General features: G+C 39.3%; 1 protein-coding gene across 28 annotated transcripts in view; it reads left to right on the top strand.

Moving 5' to 3' along the window:
• Positions 1 to 21875, top strand: part of LOC143219184 (protein muscleblind) — a 520585-nt gene that overhangs the window by 257062 nt on the left and 241648 nt on the right. Inside the window, exon 5 of one of the 28 annotated variants that reach the window (XM_076445112.1) lies at positions 2589 to 2643. The exons of the other annotated variants lie outside the window; for them this stretch is intronic. Within the exon in view, the coding sequence (XP_076301227.1) occupies positions 2589 to 2606 (18 nt within the window). The 3' untranslated portion in view covers positions 2607 to 2643. The remainder of the gene's footprint in view (positions 1 to 2588; positions 2644 to 21875) is intronic. 28 annotated transcript variants of the gene reach the window in all.

Raw genomic sequence — 21875 nt, 5'->3', positions numbered from 1 at the left:
TGGTGTAGGAAATAACTTAAACGAATTACAAACCACTGAAGTTTTTTATTGTGGTACATAGCTGGCCATTACAAGCTTGGATTATTCTGTGGCTATAAATTGTAGCAATAAGCAACGTTTAGGATATGATTTATATAGCATGCATTCTAAACTGATACTTATTAACCCTCTAATTTCTGGTGGTCTGAAGTTAGAGTTGCCAGATCTTCTATATTTGATACGAGTCTTCTATATTTGAACTTGATCTCCTATATCATATTTGAATTGCATATAATTTTCAAAAATCTTCGTCGATTTCCATCGCATAGAGCACCATTCGATAGAGCACCAAGAAAAAACATACTGTGCAAAATTTCAACCCTGTATCTCGATCTGGTGGGTAGTTATGGGGTAAAATCGAAAAATCAGTTTTTAGCCTATTTTCCCTAGTTAATGACGTTTAGAAATTCTGAGAAAAATCTGACAAATGTCAAGAACCCAAATACATACTTTGCAATTCAGATTTTTTAAATGAAAATCCTGCTTGTAAAAAATCAAAAACCTCAAAAAATCGAAAAAACGCAGATTTCACATGGAAGTTCTAGAATGACAACATTTATATTTTTACAGTAGCGGTATATTGTTATAAGTATTGTTCATGAATTTTTTTCAGATTTTTTGCTTTGGTGCGTCGTCGTTAAAAAAAATAAAAACCGATTTTTTCGACGTTTTTTCCGCGAAGAACTAAGCTAACCTTAAAATTATTACATTCTATTTATTCTGTAAGTCTATCAGGCTCTGATAAACCTTGAGCATTGTACAGAAGTAATTAAAAAATGAAATCAACTTAATTAATATTTCTACAGTGTAAACATTACATCTAGAAATATCCAAATAAATACTTGCTGGTTGAAACTAAACCGGATGGTGACGAGAGCCTGAACGCATTTTCATTTTAACAAGGGTTTGATGGTGTTCTGATAAAGATGCTATAAATATTCTATAGTATGAGACTGATCCCATGTCTCAACATTGTTGCACGATGACAAGTCTCGAACAGCACGTAGAATGAGGTGCGGGCAAGGATATGTTTTTCTATTACGGTCAGTGAAGCGTGAAAGCGATCGAGGTCTGTTCGACGTTTATGCATTCGATCCTGTTTTCGTAGCTAGTAGCTAACAATACGATTTTATTCATTTGTATAGCCAAAGGTATTTCTGATTTTCGAAATTTCAACTCCAGCTGATCATTTATATACGATGTGAATTGATTGCGATACATTTTTGGTGACGTTTTTCAATTTTATGCGAATTTTGGATAAAAATGTGAACCAATGTACACACACTGTCTCTCAAGTTGCACGTTACGAACCCTTAGAACTTAGAATGCATAGCAACAAGCAACACTTTTAAATGTAAAGCAACGAATATCTATTATCTCATTGCAGAGATGGGCAAAAATTTCGAATATAGTGGGTTTGAAACCCAAATACTTTCCTCAACTCTGTTTCATTGTTACGTTGTATGGGAAGAAAACCAGAAACTATGTTGTTCCTATATATCTCTTAAAAGTTTTTACGAAAGCATGAATTTTTTGTTAAATTTGCACATTACGAACCCTTAGAACTTAGAATGCATAGCAACAAGCAACACTTTTAAATGTAAAGCAACGAATATCTATTACATCTCATTGCAGAGATGGGCAAAAATTTCGAATAAAGTGGGTTTGAAACCCAAATACTTTGCCCAACACTGTTTCATTGTTACGTTGTATGGGAAGAAAACCAGAAACTATGTTGTTCCTATATATCTCTTACAAGTTTTTACGAAAGCATGAATTTTTTCTTAAATTTACACGTTAAACATGTTGGCAATGTTTGGCAGGAAAACTAGGATATCACGTATGCATATGTATAGAGGATTGAAATAGACCTGAGGTAACATCCTCAAATAACAATTACTTAACGATCGATGAGCAGAAAAAGGACTCTTATACTTTTGTTTATGTACCTTTTAACGTTTCCTCATTCCATTGTCACCGAGTGGCCTACTTTCCTGGATGTTAATGCCAGTTGAACATCTCTAAGACGATTATTAACGAGAAAGCGATATTCAGTAAAATCACGAAGTAAAACCGCAACCAGAAAACAGGCTAATGCGATGACTCGACGAGAAAGTCGATACGATATGTCTTCCGTCAGTTTTCCGCGCCGCGCCGTCGCGTCGGCCGATTCCCAGGAAAATTCTATCGTAAAAACGGCAACGGGTTTCGTGCCGCGGTAAATTAATACACCAGAAACCTTGCATCGATTTCCTAAGCGAGACCTACGTTTTCCTAGAAATTATACCGTTCTTCTACGAAAAATACACGGCGTCTCCTAATTAAAAGACTAAACTTTTTCACGGTTCCGCGCTTTAAATGGAATTAAGAGAAAGAATTTTCCATCGCATAAGGTGCTGGTTGTAAATTGGTACGGTACCCCATTTTAATTAATCACAAACTAAACGAAGAATGGTTGTTGTTCCGAAACAGATGTTAATTAATTTAAGAATACTTCCTTTCATTTATATATTTTCCGCTATTATAGGATAATTTGTTTTCTGTTGCAGGTAAGCAGTTCGTTGTGATTTTTATCTTTGGGAGATGGATTTCTTATACTTGCAGGTAAATGGTTCCCTTTTACGAACGTGAACATTTACGTATCCGTTAATAGCGGCAACTGTTATTTCGTATGAAAGACTTTTAATAAATTCAAGATGAATCAGCGCCATCCTTTCCTGGTATTTCTTGAGCCATTTGTAAAACACTTCTCTGCTATTCTTTTCTACCAAAAAACTTTCAAAAGGAGATAGTAAAAGCATTGTGTCCCAAATGAAATTTAACCCTTTGCACTCGGAGCTACTTTAAAAGGTAAATAAATAATTTTTCATTTTATTGTTCATTTGATCAAATACTTTTTTAAATAAAAAAAGTCTCAAATACTCTAACTCTATCAATAATTATTTGAGAATATTAGGTTTTAATGAAAGAAATGCAGGATTTTTGTTCCTTTGTTTTAATTGCAATTTTATACCAATAAATGTTTACCTTAACTCAATGACTTATATGCCATTTTAAAGCTTGTTTCACGCTCTATTTAATTATGCTTTTGATATTTAATTTTATTCAAATTTTTATTAAATTATTGATTGATTAGTTTGAACTCATAGAAAAAGATAATGCGAAAATCGCGTTTTGACATCCTGAAATGAAAGCCAAATACTTCAATAAAAATTTGAATAAAATTAAATATCAAAAGCATAATTAAATAGAGCGTGGAACAAGCTTTAAAATGGCATGTAAGTCATTGAATTAAGGTAAACATTTATTGGTATAAAATCGCAATTAAAACAAAGGAACAAAAATCCTGCATTTCTTTCTTTACAACCAAATAATTTATTTGAATTGAACACAAAATGAAAGTAGGTTTTTAATATGTTATTTACCAACTAGAAATAGTAATTCGTTATTTCAAATGATTATTTGTTATCTTATTTCATCAATATTATTTTATTTAATTAGTAAGCGAAGTTTGGAGTTAAAATACCCCGTGCATTTGCACCATACGGTGAACCTTCCTCTTTCGAATGAGCCCTCACCCAGCCCAAAATTTGCTCGTACAAGGACATTAAGCGAAATATCGCAAACCCATATTTTCGACCCAAAATCTAGTAAGATGCTAGTTCCTTTCTAGTTAACTAGAATCTTACTACATTTTGGGTCATATTATTACATATAAACATAGTCTCGTTAACCTCATGACCAGAGCTCCCTGCGGTGAACCTTCCTCTTTCGAATGAGCCCTCACCCAGCCCAAAATTTGCTCGTACAAGGACATTAAGCGAAATATCGCAAACCCATATTTTCGACCCAAAATCTAGTAAGATTCTAGTCCCTTTCTAGTTACAATCCGAGGTTATACTACCGCCTTAAAACAGCAAGTACTCCCTGAAGACTGAAGAACCGAAATTCAACAAGTCTTTAATCTGAATACCGTCAACGGTACATCTTCTCTCGAAAGAGAATTGGTGGAAGAAACGGAATTTTTCGCAGGGTTGTATATTATGCATACATGTATCGCGGATCGGTTCGAAGAGGCTCGGTAGTCGCTCGTGACCGACAGGAAATTCGAGAGAGGCCACGTTCGACGAGTTGTTCGCGAAAGATCGGGAACAAGACAGGAGGCGAGAGTTCTCTCGCCCAGAAGATCTACTATCGCTGTTGAATTATTGAATAGTGCACTCTGCCTTAGCTCGTTCGCATATTCCAACATCTATACCGACTCAATTCTGTCCGGTATTATTGTCTCGGAGTGGGACTGTCGACTGCCGTCGTCTGCGTGCGACGCGACGCGATGTGTCCCCAGGAACCCGGTGTAAATTATTTCACGATTCTTTCTCCGAAGAAAATTCGCGCGCGTGGAATTTGCGTAATGAAATTCCACGGCCCTCCGGCGCGGGTTAATATTTTATCGGTGTTACATCTGATCTCGCAACCCTCTTCGACTCTCCGCGATTCCATCGATCTTTGACAATGCATCATTCCCTCGCGAATGTGAAATATGAAAAGCTGAATAAGTATAAACATCTTGTGAATAATTGAGTGGCTTAGTTTCCGCCAGCACAAGCATGATGAACCGATAGCCCCCGTGACCCTCTCGCGATTCTTTTCCTTATTTTCTTGTTTCGTAGCTGCGTAAGAAAACTAAATAAGATGCGTAGACCCTAACGGGTCTGTCTTTCCTACCAATCTACATCATTTTTTATCGAGCATTATGTATTATGCAGGATGTGCGGGGTGTAGCATTATACCCACGTGGTATATGTATACTGTTACGTATTATACGTATGTGCGTATGTAGATTAGTGGGGGAACACGTGCGCCTTCAAACGAGGACGTTCACGACTCCCCTACGGTGAAGAAACTATTCTCTCTTAATTATTTATTTATTGCATTATTGCATCATGTGTCTAGAGTATTCTCGCCACGTTGACATATCGTTTAACACTTCCAACGTAGTTGTTAGACTGCGGATCTTTATGCAAAATTATATCCGACTTCCATCACTCACAATTGATGAAGAAAGTTTATATTTTATTTTAAAGAATATCCTTCTCTGTTGAATAATTTTAATAAGTGGAATATCATTTATTGTGGAATAGCATAAAATCTGCTGTCTATTTATTAGATGCATTCATGACAAGAATGAGTATATGTAATTTAAAACAGTGAAAACAGAAGAATTTTAAAATACTAAAAAATTTTGAAAAAAAGGAAATAAATTTCTACTTCACTCCAGTCTGTTGCTATTCAGGCAAACAATTTCTATTTTGCATAAAATAACTAATACATGCAAGCGTTCGGTAATGGAGTTTTTTCTATTCTTCAGTTTATTCCCCAGGCCATTTTGCAAAGATGAAGCACCTCTGTTAAGAAGAATTGAAAAGAATAGTCGCGACGTGAATGTCGGTTTTGTCTCTGGCAAGAACTACCTTTTAAAGTTAGAGCTTCTTTGCAACGTTGTCTCGGTAATTTTGTGTACTTCCTAAAACTTTCTCGTGAGAAAATCTCAGAATTTAAAATGTTAAATGCGAAATCGTGAAAAGAGCAAATTCTTCATTTAAAAAATTCTTCATACCGTTCTGAATTTCCTAAGTCTAATTGATTTTTTCGTCGATTCTCAACCACGCGACACATCCAAGGTATTCTCAGAAACTTACTCTTATGTGGCAAAGACAGATATAGAAAGCATTTTAACCCCTTGGGCTTTCTTTGTAGTTCGTAATTTCCTAGAAAAAGGAGAAAATTAATATCTGTTGTATGCCTACATGTTCTCCAATAACTATACGTTAACGAAATCAAAATTGAATTTCATCTCGGTTTAAAAGAAATTAATAACATATGTATACATGTATTTACTAGATTCTATTCAGAATCTTCATCACGTGTCTGACACGATATTGTAGAGCAAGGGGTTAACCGGTAGGCCGACTTTTGAATGCATTCTTCGAAACAGCCGAACAAGATACATCTGATTGTGAGATGGAAATTGTAAGGTACAATTAGGGTTGCCGGAAATGTTTTATCCAAATATAGAAGAAGTAGTGAAAACTGCAATTATGAATACATACAGGGTCTGTCCGGAAAGTAATACGACCACATTTTTTCTTTTTAAATCTATTGAACATATGAGTGCAAACCTTTAAAATTCTTCAAAGTAGGACCCTTGGGCGTTGACACATTTTTTCCAGCGCGATTTCCATGCTTCGTATCCTCCCTAGAAGGCGTTATCTGGAGCCTCTCGTAGTACCCTCGTCGCAGCCTCGTCGAGCACTTCCAGCCACAAATTTTTCGTAGATTACGGGGAAAACAGTAAACGGTACTTCTTAGTTGGATCACAACGCCTCCTCAACCCCCGTACAGTCCTGACTTGTCTCCCGCCGACTTCTTCTGGTTTCCAAAAATGAAAAATGTGCTAAGAGGATGCCATTTTGAAAGCGTGGAACGCGTCAAAGAGGCTGTGACGAGGGTACTGCGAGAGGTTCCAAAAAACGCCTTCCAGGGAGCATACGAAGCATGGAAATCGCGCTGGAAAAAATGTGTCGATGCCCAAGGATCCTACTTTGAAGAAATTTCAAGGTTTGTACCCATATGTTTAATAGATTTTTTTTTAAAAATGTGGTTGCATTACTTTCCGGACAGACCCTGTATATGAGATAGGCTCAAAATATTGGAGTTCAAGTGAAAGAGGTACACAGCACATTTTAAACTTTTTTATTCAAACAAAGATTTTCGAAAATTCAAATATGATATAGGAGATCAAGTTCAAATATGATAAAGACTCGTATCAAATATAGAAGATCTGGCAACCCTAGGTACAATGGACGTAAAGCCCTAAGATTCAGGGGTGTCATTTCTTTATACCCACCACCTACACTATTCAGTTAGAGAGGGAGGAAAAACCGAACAGAGAGGTAATTCAAGTTACACGCTCCGGTGTAATGGGTGGTTTGACCGAGTTGCCGGGTTTCTGGTAGCTAGCAACCGGAGTATGTTGGCGGTTAGAGGTTGCAACGGCTAGGAAAATGGCTAGTGGTGAGAGAAACGTAGAGCGATAGAGAAAGAATGAAGAGAAAAGGGAAAGAGAAGAAGAGAGAGAGAGAGGGGCAGCGGAAGAAGATTGAGATGGAGGATCGGAGGAAGAAAAGGAGGCGGAGAAGGAAGGGGGATGAATGTATGGGCTTCGGTTTGGATGCCGCTGGGATTCCTCCGGGCCCGTAGAAACTTGCTGCTTGCTCATAAAATGCAAACGGGCAGCAAGTTTAAGTTTAGACAGCCCTCCAGCCCTTCAGCCCTCTCCACGCGGCGTTGGCCTCCTACCAGACCCCTGTCAGTCCTCTGAACCACCCCGCGGAGCGTGTCGGTGAGCGGTAGTAGTCACACGGTGTTACCAACCACGGTCGACAATAATGAAATCCATAAATCCGTAAGAGAACCTCGAAGAACCAGAATTCTGCTGTTTGGTCGAGTTCTATGCGTTCATTCGGTTTCTACGGGAATATTCCGATGTCATGGGAGCAGTTGAATACATTTATTTGAAAATACTAAATGAAATTTTCTCGAGAAAAACGAAAGCATTTAATGAAAAGTGCCATTTCCTTTTGTTCGATTTATTCTAACAATTAGTTCAGCTACAACTTGTGTATTTTTTGAAATTTTAGTTATCGCCATGTCAACGTTTGTTTGTTTCTTTACGTTTGTCTTCACTTCAAGTTGGAAGGGAGTGGTATCATATTCTTTATCAATTTTACAAAAAATATTCTTTACAAAATAGAAATGTTATTGACATCACACACCGAAGCTAAACCTTCTGAAATGAACAAGGACAAGCATTCGCAATCTCGTTCGACGGAACACTCAATCAATAATCTTGAAAAATGTATGTTAACCCCTTGCTCTACGATTTATTTTACGGTTTCAGTGATTACAACTTTTTTGTAGTTAAAAGATGTGATAATGCTCTCGGCGCACTGGTTCGATCCAATTTTACCTCGAAGCAATTTTGCAATTTGAATTAAATTAAAGACGTTTTGATCTGTGCTTAGATCATTATCAAGAAAAGTAATAACTGCGTCTGTGAATTATTAAACAGAATAACCAGTATACTAGTTATTAGTAATATTCTACTATACATATTTTATCTATTCTATAGAATACTAGTTATTCTGTTTAATAATTCACAGACGCAGTTATTATTTTTCTTGAGAATGATCTATAAAACACAGATCGAAACGTCGAAAATTTAATTCAAATTGCAAAATTGCTTTGAGATAAAATTGGATCGAACCAGTGCGCCGAGAGCATTGTTACATCTTTCATCAACAATTCCATGATCGATAAAAAAAGGAACATTTTTTGTTGTTGTTCGTAGTTTCCTAAAAAAGGAGAAAATTTATATCTATTGTATGCCTGCATGTTCTCCAATAACTATACATTAACAAAATCAAAATAGAATTTCATCTCGGTTTAAAGGAAATTAATAACTGTACACATTCGTGTTAGAATCTGTGCAAAATCTTCATCACGAGTCGAACAAGATATTGATGATTTTTAGGAAGGATCACGATGAATAAAATGTACATAGGTACATAGTAGTAGTGGTCCACTGTTTTCTTTGCTGATCCCATCTCGCGTTTAACTTCTGCCCGTTCTGGATTTCGCGTTCAATAGAATCGAGCAAAACATGCTAGCCTTTTCTACTCGGTGCAACGCTCGTTTCTATCGGTCGGCCGTCGGCTATGCCTTCAGCCGAAATCTTATTGCGGTGGAAGCGTCTTTACGACTTTCCGTATGCCTCCAGACAGGATTACATATGTATGGCTGGTGTATTGGTAGGACCCGTGTCTACAGAGTCTACACAGGGCCGTATAGGACAGGTATACCTCACGAGAGCAGCACGTAGGTGGACTGAAATATCGATTATCACGTGGTTTCGCGGCTGGGTTCTCTGGCGGCGTTCGAACGTGCCTCTGATTGATTCGACACCGTCCAGCAAGGCATCGGTAGAAGAGAGAATTGTGTCGAGGAGAGTATTGTTATGCTAACTGAATCTCGATGACTTCTCATCGATCGAGCTTACCGATACGGAACATTCGGGAATCACGAATTTTTCCATTCCGGTCCCTCTACGCTTTTCGTATCGTTGATTTTTTGCCCTTTTCCATCCCCCGACCCCCGTCGCGATACAAAAGAATCGATTCGGTACAGAGACCTTGCGTCCAGAGTTTCTCGTTATTAGTTCTTTTTGTATTATATTTCGGTAATATTGCATTCCTCGCTCGAACGTTTCTAAAATCCATGAATGCTGATAGGATAGCCAACAATATCATTTGGATTTTACTGTTTCATTCGATGCGGCAGCAGCGTAGAAAAGCTAACAGTGAACTTTTCTTTCCTACGAATCGAGTTGTATGTACTTGGAACGTTCAGGTTTGTCCGCTTATTTACTAACGTTCTCTTACTGTGCAGTATCTTGTAAAATTATTATTTCATATGTGATACGTCTCCTGGAATGTATGTGTGTTATGTATTCTGAAGCCCCCCCCCCCCCAATGGGTGAACGCCAGAGTTGGGCATTAATCGATTGAAATTTTAATCAAGATTGATTGATTAATGAGTACGATTAAAAATGGTAATCATTGAAAAATGGACGATTGATTCAATCGATTGATGAAGTTAATCGTCAATCGTTGATGGAAAAAAAAATCATCGAAAATCGCCGATTTTTCGACGATTTCTTTTTTTAATCGTATACATTAATCAATCAAGCATGATTACAATTTTAATCGATTAATGCCCAACTCTGCTTTCGACTAATGAATTTGCCGACCACTGTACTAGGCGAACACGTGTCTTAACGTGTCGCGAGATTATGCATCTAAATACTTTCAGCTAGCGTTCGTGTTAACACGTTCATTGGCCCATTTGATATTTGATAGTTAACGTTAAGTTTCGAGCTCGTTAGCAGATTACATGTAAATATAGTTCGGTAACAAAGTCACTGGCAACGCGCTATTTCCTGCAGATTCTCTGTCTCGCTGGTTTTTAGTCGCAATGCTTAGGTATAATTGCATCGGGCGAACATTGTCTTCTATTTGTACGCAATCAGAGACTCAACGCGCAAAAGTGTTTCCACTCGACTAAACCGATACAGTAGCAACGACTAAGTTGGAAGACGAAGGATGATGGGGCGGTTGAAGATTCGTCCGAGGCAGCGCGAAACTTGGTTGAAATTTCGAAAGTTAGGAGAATCCGGTTCTCCCGGCTACTTGGACGAGTGTTTGCGAGGATCAGCTTGTGTAAAGGTAATCTGGAGGGTTGCGCAAGTAGCGCGATAGAGAGGGGGAGGGAGCGAGAGAGAGAGAGAGGGAGAGATCATCCATGTAGATGTCCGCATAAGTGTTGGTTGGTCGGCTGAACATGGAGGGTGTAATTGTTGCCAGGAACTGGAACGTTAATCCCGAAAGAGGCAAGATCGGCGAGTTTACCACTTTCTTTGCTGTTCGCCGCAGCTTCGTGACACGGATGCAGAAACGCTTCTAAAACGTTGTCTTTCGCGGAGAGAATGTCAACAGACGGTTGCGAACAGAGCCAGGGACACCTACTAATTTCTGAGGAGGGGAAACTTGGCTCGCGGAAGTTGGAACCGTGTTTGGGATAAATTATGTGAAAACCGAAATTGAAGGACGCGGCGGGCTTAACTTTCTTCGGGAACTTCGTCCCCTGGAAATCACTGGAACTGTCCCGCTGCGAAACATCGTTGAAACAGAGTTCCTCGATTTGCAGAGAAGAGTTTGCTTCGCTCCGAGACGGAATTAGAAACATCTGGTAGGAATGCTTAAATCGTGCATTACCTTTTTTACTAGTAGCTAATTGTTCCTACTGCAGTTCAGTGGATTGTTCTGAATGTTGTATGACTTTTCAGTTAAGGGAGTAGACTCGTTTCTCCGGGATTGCGATGGTGCGGATGCGCCTTCTCATTTCTCGATAATGCAACGATGGGGTTTTCCAGTAGTCGAAGAGTATTGGGTTGGCAAGAAAGTAATTTCGGTACTTTAAGGTGAAATAGAACTTTTATTCCAGCAATGAAGTTTAATCAATAAAATATTTGAACGAGTCAATATAAAGGCAGACTTTAATATTGGGCCCAGCCAGAAATATGGAAACATCCAGAGGCAGTGGAAATTTTAACTTACTTCTTCATTTTACACAGCCAAATTCACTTCATACGTTTTTGTCTATCATTCATTATATGTTTCTTCCTCATTCGTTTAAACACATATGTACAGCTATGTTCCGTCGCACAGGAATATAATTCGTAGGTTTCCTTCGGACAGGATTTATGATGCGAACGTGCCTAAATATCCTCCTCAAGGATTAAACAAACTAGGGTCATTCGGCGACCAGTCAAGGCATCTGTTTAACGTTCAGTTTTTATACACCCTCGAAATTACACGGTGTCATAAATTTTGTCCCTCCGAAGGACCGTCCGCGACCGTTACGCAGGGTCTCGAATTACCTGGAACCGTCGCGTCGTCGACCGAGTAAGATCTCGCCCCACTCCTCCTTCCCAGGGCTTCATTCAGAGCTACGGGAAGGAGGTCCTAGAAGTCAAAGTGTGTACTGATTGGGAAATGCAACTTTCTGCAGGAACCAATCAGCGCATCTTATTTCATATTCGAGAATCCAACGAGCATCGCGCTAGGACTGGAAGACGAAGTCGCTCAGTTGAGTTTTACGCTCTAACGCCGTGACATTCTTCAGTCCTCGGGTAGACAAGTACAACGCACGAGCCGTTGTCTTGTCAATCGTTCATCACATGTGCAAAGTTAGCATCACGGTAGTTCGTTGTCCAGTGGTCAGGACACCCGACAAACCGGGATCGCGTCGGTCGAAATCCCTCGCGAACCGGATCAAATCAATCGAGATCCCTCGCGTGCGTTCAATCACAAACGGGAATCCTCATATCATCATCTGCGCGCGTATAAGGCAGGACCTGCTAGATCAGCCTTACTGACGAGTCCACTAGCAGGTCCGGGACGAAACGCTTCCATTAACGTATTCATGCGATATCAAGTCAAGCGAATCAATTATTGTCTTTTGCGATCATTCTATCATTTGAACTAGCTGCCCAAGATTAACTTGGCGGGCAGTGATCCGGAACATACGCGAACCCACAGTTCCGCGGCAAAACAAGCTATGTAAAACTTGTCTTTTAGAAAAAGTGTCTGACAAGCATTGCGTATGTCAGGCACCTGAAAAAACTCCTCGACTACCCTGACCGTCTCGTAAGAAATATAGAAAGATTTAACGAACATCGTAATTCTTGGACATGTCGAAATTTTATTTATGGATGACTCAGAAGAGAAGAAGAGAAGAGAAGAGAAGACAGAGTTATGTACGAAGGGACGAGGCTGTTTTGGTCTGAGTAGAAAAGTAACCGGGAGAAAACCACTCGAAGTACAATGTTTCCCCTTGTTGGAGCGGAATTTGCCTCGAAAAATATCGTTTAGATCGGCCGGAGATGGTGTTGGGGGGGGGGGGAGCGTAGTAGGGAAACTACGAGACGGAGAACTGAGAGCGACGAAGTAACGGATCTGCAAGAGATAACCTACTTGTACCGGCTAAATACGAAGGAAGAAGATGGAGACGGTTGAGTCAGACCGTCGGACCAAGTGAAAGTGAGCGAGAGGGTGAATGGTGGTGGTGGTAGTGGTGGTGGTGGTGGGGAAGCAGCAACCCTCGGGTCAGGTAACCCTCAATTGCCCATTTCCAGTTTACTGCTAATTCATTCAAATTGTATTTGTTCCCAAATATACATTCTATTCTCGGGCTCCCCTCCTCCTTTCATTCGTTCCTACGGAGAACTATACAATGTATGTATGTATGTGTGGACGTGCAATGGAATGAAACTGTACACACGTACACAACAAGGCAGGACGGGGGAGAATACACAAAATCGCGTATATTCGCTTCGAATGCGAATAACTCGAACCGCGACGACGAACGTATTCCTGTTCCGCGAGGAAATTGCTCCGACGAATCTCTTTTCGTCCTCGGTCGATCCTCCGCTGGGAAAACAGGACGCCTCGGACGAAGAATATAGATTAAGTAACGCGGGGTATCGCTGAGTGTGTTCCTTTACATTTTAAGAACTCTGTTTCCACAGTGAAGTCTCGACGCATCAGTTTTGCGAATTTTTAAGGAATTTTATAGCATTCATTTCATGGAATTCAAACTCTTGTATGGCTTTAATTTGTTTCAGTACTTTGGTACTTTTATCAGGACATCTCTGGAATGTCTAAAACAATTTAAACATTTTGAAATCTACACAGCTTGAAATGTTATCTCTGCAAATTTTAACCATCAGCAGTGGAATGGTGACTCTAAGAGAGAGACGCCACTAAAAATTGCTGTACCATTATTCAAAATATTGTTTAGATTATTAACCCACGTCCGTTCCTCATTTCACGAACCGAATCTGTCCCTCGGTGTCAAATTGACACAGTGATAAAAAATCAACAAAATAACAAGGCAAAAACAGTTATTTTCCGATGTTTTTTTTAGTCAAGTTGATGACGAGTCAACATCTACGGATAAACTTCCGAAAAGCCCATACCTCCGATTTTTTTATACTCTGGATTCTTACGTATCCTCACGTAATAGTAATGGATAAATCATGCGATCATTGAAATCGAGGGTGGCTCCGTATAAATGAATTACCTATCATTTTTCTCAGAAAGTATTATCTTTATCACAAAAATCAATAGGACATGGAATGTGCACTTTGATGAGACCTACAACTTTTATCGGAAGTATTTTTCAAAATTCCCATTATTTGCAGAAATAAATGGAAAAAACTATGATTTTTATGGTTTTTTCACGGTTTCCGCTATGAAAATAACATTTGCGCCAATTTTCACTATTATATTCGTAACCCACATTTATTTAAGTTTCTCGGTAATGTGTTTCGCATTGAAAAAATGAAAGTCACGAAGTTTTAGGAAAATTTACCTACAAATAACAGAACAGTATAACTTATTTCGAGAATACCGTGTCAGATTGACACGAGGGGCAGATGAGGGTTAAATATATTCGTGTCTCAATCAATTACTAAACATTTAAGTATTGTATGAAGTATTATATCAATTTTATTATTCTAGGCCGGTATAAATGTTTCATTTTCGAGTTAAAGTAGCTCTCCGAAGGGCTAAAATTCTTGAAATTGTTCAAACATACCTGAAAGTTTTATTGTTCTACATATCTTAAAAGATTAGAAACTCTACAGCAGTTCCTAAATGTCAATAAAATCCGGAATTGACGTCTAGTAATGAATTGCAGAAACAATAGGTGAATCGGTCAAGTTGGTAAACCAATTCTTCTAATATTTCACAAAAAGTCAGATCGTCTGATCCGATTATACAAAAGTTATAATGTTTTAAAGTGCGTTCAAATCGTTGTGCATTTCGACATCAACCGATACTGATTAGGATAATGCAAAACGCATTTATTCACGCGACATTCATCCGTGGGAAATATTGTATTTTACGGGCTGCAGTCGTTCGTAGTGTAGAAACCTGTCACGCTCCGTCGCCGTTTGGTTTTTCCTCGTGCCGGCCATATTCAAAGGGGGAACAATTGTTGTAATTTACCGGGCTCGGTGAAAATTCGTGGATTGTCGCGGGAACAGCGGAGCTTCGCGGGATTGGCGAGAAACTCGATTACAATTTTTCCAGCAATTTCTCGTACTTCTACCTGGTCCGGAACTACTCGTTATTAATTCCGGCGATTCGGTTACGTCACGTATCGATTCCGTACACGGAAAGTCTCTCGCCAGCCGGTACGATGATCACCTGGTGGAAGTGGATAATGCGAAGATTGAGTTCAACTTGACTTACGTCCGCTCAGAACTATTTGAAAACTACTTCGAACTGTCAGATTAACTGAAAGTATGTGGCGGTGGGATTTTACTAGAGGGACCGGTTGCATTATTCATAGATTAAGTATTACGAATCTTTCCTGAGAATAATGCAAATGCGTTCGGACGCGAGGCTCTTTCCGCGCAGCTAGGTAGCAGATTAACGGAGAACTTATTGGGCCCCGTGGAAATGAAGATTTTCGGCGCACTTAACCGTCTCATATTTTGTCACCATTTTCTCGACGACACTGCACGATCCCTTGGACGGAATAATTCAATGAATGTAGATAAACGATGTTTAATGTGACGTGTAGACTGCGGATCTGCATGCAATTACGGCTCCTGAAAATTTTCTAAAAGATGTGGAATATAAAATTCGACAGAATTTAGTATAATTCTTATTTTGTTGAGATCTGCAAAGGCTATTATCACTGGAAATAACATTGTGCTTTATTCCACTTCCTTAAAATATCGGCTAAATATTAAACCACCTATTAGGAAACCGTTCAACTGTGATGCATATTTTCTCCTATAAATTCTGAGTACCGAGATATTCTGTTCCTTCGATAAATTTGGTAATTTATTTAACAATGAATGCACTACACGACGGTTAAAAAGGTACAGGACCTTTTTTAAACATTCAAGTTCACATACATGGAAGTATCTAAATATTCTAATTGATCATATTATACACTGTTCGTACAGTTAAATAGATTTCTTCGTGTGATACACAGTAATTTGAGCGATTATTTCGTACAATTAAAACAAGCGACAAGATATTTAGATTTTCTAATTATACAGTATTATTATACAGTATAATGTGCGCAAAGACGAAATAGTAAATCTTGAATCATGAAAGTTAAATGTGTAACTGGCAAATTCTTGTACTCAATTATCTCGAATCCAAAATGTTAAATGAAATACCATTACCCTACATTTCTGATTCGTCTTTTCACACGGAAATCTATTTCGCACTGCTCCGTGTTTTACCACGTCCTTTATAAACGTGCACACGTGCGATTAAGTAAGAATTAATTAACGTATCTTCAAACAACTCATCTAAATTCTAAAGCATTTTAAACATATGAATTTCAGTCCTTCTTTCTACTGCGGATCTTTATGAAAAATAAAAAAATATTCTGCATCGATTCTGGGAAGCAGTAGTCGAATAAAAATTCATTTTGTCGTTTATCCGCCGAGTTAATTTCTTCATGAATGTACAAGAATCCGAAGATCAATTTGTCAAAAATTGGAAAGTTCTATTTTCCACCCCGGTAGTTACGCTCAACATAAATGTTCCAATGCACATGACTGTGCATGCTAACATTACAAAGATAACGTAGAATCTAGGGTTAACAATAAGGTGGAACATTTCCGAATACATACATACAACTCTAAAGGTGCAAACAGTGAGCCTTAAGAAATTAACCCTTTGCACTCGAAGCAATATGAATTCCAACATCGAGATATTTGTTTCAACTCAGATCATTTTTGTTCTATGTAATCTTTTTTACATTGCGCACATCAAATTGAACCTGTTTTCTAATATATAACAGTTGAGCTTTTTACAATTTATAGAATACAGATAAACTTAATAATGTTAAAACTGTTTTGAATAATGGTATGGCAATTTTTAGTGGCGCCTCAGACTCGCCATTCGAGTGCAAAGGGTTAACAGTCTGGTAGTGACGCTGCTAGCATAAATGTTTCTCCGTTCGTCAGTCTTGTCCGCGTATTCATTTCGTGTATTATTCTCGGGTGTTTATTCAACGTACACATGGCACTGATCCCTACCATATGTTCATAAACGGTGAACGATTCTCTATCTGACGATAATTACGCGACCCCATGAAACGTCATAAATTTCCCGTGAAATTTGCCATTTGCGCCTGACCTTATCTCATCGAGCTCTCATATGTTCGTCTGCTCTCTCCCTCCCACGCTGCAGGGGACCTCTCCCCTCGCTCTCCTGTGCTCTCCCACCCCCCGATCCCTACATATCGCGGTTTCCATTTACGTACACACATGTGCAATGTGCACGCGTAATGTGTGCCGATGTTTAAACCACGCGGTAAGCCTCGAGGGTAATTAGACTGCGTCGCGAATGAGACAGTACGGAAAATTGAGGTATCGAACAATACGATGATCACGCCCCGACTTGTCAGTATGTCCGTCCATTTGCGTGTTCATCCGTCTGCTTTGCCCCGTGCAATTTCTCTATTATCACCCGTGCGTCGAAGACGGCTCGAGCGTCAGAATATCACGTGTATATTCATCTTCTGCACGAATCAATAATGCTCGATCGAAGAATTTGCAAACGAAGTGCCTAATGAACCTAACATATCTTTTCTGCCAGGAATTGAAAAACGATTTCTACCGAATCAAGATTTTTGCCCTTAATTTTTCTCCTAGACGAACAGTTCTTGAGAAACAAGACTTCGAGAAGAAAAAATATTTTTCAACTTTAAAGAAATATTGTGATGGTATTATAAAAGATATTGAATTGTTCTTTACAGCAAAAGATTCTGTAGACTTTCCCGAATACAATGATATCCAATATTAATACATTATGATTGTTTAAACATGTTTAAACAATCATTAAAGGCGGAGAGGCATCGCTTTTGTAGACATTTTTGAAACCATGTGAAGTTAGATTGATAAGAGTACAATGTTAGGGTTTTCTCAAATTCGTCTTCCCGGGGTTGGGGGGGGGGGGGGTGTTAGGGGAGTGTGAAAATGTAAGGGATATACATAGTATGTAGATTATATGTAGATATGTTGAAAAACTAAATTTGTGAGCCAAAAACCTGCAATTTCCTCCTGAATGTCACAATGTGTGGCTCAAAATGACATTTTGAGAAACATTTCCTAATTAACGCCTGTCTCTCGGTGCCTATTGGGTCAAAAAAAAGATTGACCAGTGAAATTTGAAGGAAATTTCATGCTCTCTTTCCAAAAATGAAAAACAAAAGTTCTGGGGACCCACAGTTTTTCAGTAATAGGCGAAATACCGAAAACAGGTAACAAAAATCGTGGTTTTTTCCCCCTCCCCAAGTTAGCACAGGGTCCTCGAGGTCGAAAACTGAGATTCGACACCCCAGAGTACCCCTGAATGACGTGTCAAAATTTCATTATGTTCGGAATACTTTCCTATTAAAAGTACCTGGCGACTGGACTAATAAATTTTTCAACAATTTTGAATTTCATCTTCTCAATTTTGCTATAAGTGCATAATGATACGCAGTCTAGTCATAACTATGTTGAATTTGTTGAAGTGGAAAGGAATAATTGTTAGCCAGGAATCGAAGTGGAACCTACTAGGGGTTAATGCGAAAATACCAGTCGAAGCTGTCGTTCTGTAAACAGGAAACTATTTCCAGTTCAAGGCAGACCACAAGTTTCCACCCGTATATTCCGGAGCGCGGCGTGACGCGGCGTATGCGTGGCGTGGCGCGCGGCGCGGGCGTTCTGATCGAAGCTCGTGACCGTCAACTTCTCCACCGCTTTAACGGCCACTCACGGGGGCGAGAGAGAAATACCGGAGACGTCGTGATTACCCGCATGGGGTACAGAACTGCAAGAAAACACAATATTGTCCCGGGGCTACACGTTCCTGTACAACCTTAATGGATACAGCGGCATCGCCGTAGACATGTTTTCCTTCAAACTGTAATGCATTTCTCTTCTCTCCCTTTTCGCAGCTCCCTTCTCTTCGTTTTCGATCGTCTCACTCATTATGCATTAAATTGAGAGAAGGTCGACTTTGGTGTTTTATTGAAGGGAAAATATTTGAAAAAATTAAAACAACATTTTGTCAAACGAAATAAAATGTGTGGAATTGTAAGAAACACATTATTAGTTTACTAGGTATGTACCAGATTTGTTAACCGTATCAGTTAATAATCTATTATTCAATGAAGAAAGATTAATTTTGTTTCTCAACACGCCACAGCACTCGAATCGATTAGGGTAACTGCACCAGTGATTTTAAGTTTTTTTAAGTGATTTTAAGCACCAGTAATTTAAGAAATTGTTCAGGAAGATATTTTATTTAAAAAAAAAAATATGCGAATTAAAGGAATCTCATATATGCCAAACGACTCCCTATACTTCATTTGTCAAAAATAAATGAACACAAATAAAATGAAATTATGTATTACTATTTTTCTTTATTAAACGTTAAATAAAAAATATAAAAAATACCAATCAATGAACACTAGATTCTAGTAATTGAACAATGATGGTCCATGATCCACGTCATGAGACCACGTTTGCTATAGAATTGTTCTATTAGGGGAAAAGAAAGGTGGTGTTTCGTCCTAGACTCATCGGTAAGGCTATCTAGCGGGCCCTGCCTTAGACACAACTGTCTGAAGACTTTTTGTGAGGAACGTTATTAATAGACTAATTGGTGACAGTTTAGTAACTTGCGAGAAAGTTATTCGACGTAGAAATTGATCGAACCTGGCGCCGATAACATTATTCCAAGTTTATTCAAACATTTCGATCGAGAAGAATCCTCATTTGTCCATAGAATCGTTTGAAAAATTCAAAGGCAGGCTCCAGATTGCGGAAACTCCTCTGTTAATCGTCTGCATTCGCATAGACTGGCATGAAGAAGCGTGGGCACATGTCCCGGAGTGATGCAGGCAGGAATAGACAGGCACGTAAGCGAGGTAGCTGTGTCATCAGATGCGTGCCGCAGCGATGCATCACGGAATGATGGGAATCACGGTGAAGCGGTTCAGCCGCTCACAAATCACATCGCGCCTCTTGTTACGGGCTTGGACTCGTTGGTCCGTGCTCACGTATACGCCAGACCCTCTTTACCTGACCGCTGCGCTGACGCCTCCGGCCATCGGATCGCATCGTTTCGATAAAAACGTGATGCCGTTGCTCCGACGACCGTTCGAATTCCGTGCCCTCTGCGAAAATAATATACCCGGTCAGCTGCGGGCTGCAACCACGATACAAACCGATAAAGTTATCCCCATTGCCTGTGCATCTTTTTCCGTTTCTTTTGCTTCCATGTTGTTTCCAGGCCCAACTTTTTCTACCGGCTACACATGCAGGCTGCTGCCGTGCAACCTTGCACGAGAGCATGTCGCTTGATTCTTTTAGAGTTTCAGGAACGAACGATTTTACCTTTTGGCTTTATAAATTCGCCAGACTGATATTATTGTTGTATATACAACACAATGTATACATATTGCATATTAAGTGCATACTTATCGAAGTATTGTAGAATATATTGCGGCTCAATACCGCATCGAACCATCCGCTCGATTTGCATGAACATCGATTTACTCTACCGGAAGGACCTTCAGGCTCTTTTGGCTAATGCAATAACAGTTTCGGATACCTTGTTCCAGTAGTTTACTATGATATATGTAGCTGCAAGATTGCACTATGCTAAGTATCTAACCTCGCCCGTACTCCTAACATACATAAATATACTCCGCTCTTTACAGTTCAATTATTAATTGATTATATCTGGATCGAAAATTCATTTAACCGTCATTAAAAGTTAGAATATTGTTTCTCCGTCAGTCATGAACTTGTAAGATATTTTAAGAGCGTTCAAAGAATCTCGATAATTCGTCGGTGAAATTGGAACACGGATCAATCATTTTGCGATAACTAATCAGTTAACTGCGGATCTTTATGCATTCATGGCTTCTGAAACGGTTCAGAAAATGCTAGAGCCTCAAATTTGACAGAATTTAATACGATTTTTATTTACCCCCGACCTGCAAAGGCTACTGCCACTGAAAATAAGATTTCGTTTGATTCCACTTTCTTAAAATTCGTCTACAAAAATTACAAACTGCATAAACATCCGCAGTGTACTAATCACTAATCATAACTCAGCATTTCTAAAATGAACTGTACGTAAGCTGTGTATTTCACTTTTTTCGGTTTTTTGATATAGACACATGCTAGGTTCCTATATGCTCTTAAAATACAACCAGCTTACCTGTTTTTTGCCATAAAACGCCCGATTTTAAAAATATTTGAGACCATTTGTCTCTGCGAAGTGCGCCATCATTGAAAATTTTACAGAGTGAAACTCCGTGTCTACGGTACTCTGTACTCTACAGTTCTAGTCCAATAGGAATTGACACATGATAAATCTTCAAAAGCGATAGGGTAGTTCATGTAGAAAGTTCGATAGGCACGCGATCCCCTAAAGCCCCATGCTTCTTCGGGCCACTTAAAAAATCAGTTTTACTGTAGTGTACTACCTCCACTTTGAGTTAATTCACGAGTAAAGATACAGTATCCTCATTCTCTGAAGCACTACATAACGAGAGGTTTGTTGGAAGAGTACTGATAAATAGACAGCGGATTGTTATGCATTTATAACAAAATTGAGCAAGTGCTCAATTAGACGGGTCGCAGCGCCCGAGTGTTAAAAATTGGAAAATACTGGAAAATACTTTCGTTTCTTTCGTGTCTTCGGGAACCACTCTTTTCGAAATTGGACAGGACTAGGAGTTAACATGATCCCACGTACACACGAATTCAGGCGAACGTATGGTTATCCCGCGTCGACTCGAATTATATTTTCCTGGTTCCCGCCGGAAAGCGGAACGTACAGCCGGCGCGGCGGTGCGCGATAAACTTATTTCTTTCTTTGTTTGCTTCTTTCTGCGTGGCCTTCGTGATTTCTCCGGCGAACACGGACGAGCGTGCTGGGACTGCCGAGTCACCTAGCGATACACGAAGATCGTTTTTCGCGCGATACTGCGTCCTGACTTTCAATGTTCCCTTCTTACCTTCCGTGGCCCCGAAGAAATTCGCCTGGAACTGTAAATTGCTCTGTGAGATGAATTATTACGTTTCTTTGAATAATCCATGACGTCGTAGAACTTAAAAT

Source organism: Lasioglossum baleicum, unplaced genomic scaffold (assembly GCF_051020765.1).
Source record: "Lasioglossum baleicum unplaced genomic scaffold, iyLasBale1 scaffold0021, whole genome shotgun sequence".
Taxonomy (NCBI): domain Eukaryota; kingdom Metazoa; phylum Arthropoda; class Insecta; order Hymenoptera; family Halictidae; genus Lasioglossum; species Lasioglossum baleicum.
The sequence above is the reverse complement of the archived record's forward strand: the minus strand, read 5'-3'. Positions and strand labels throughout refer to the sequence as shown.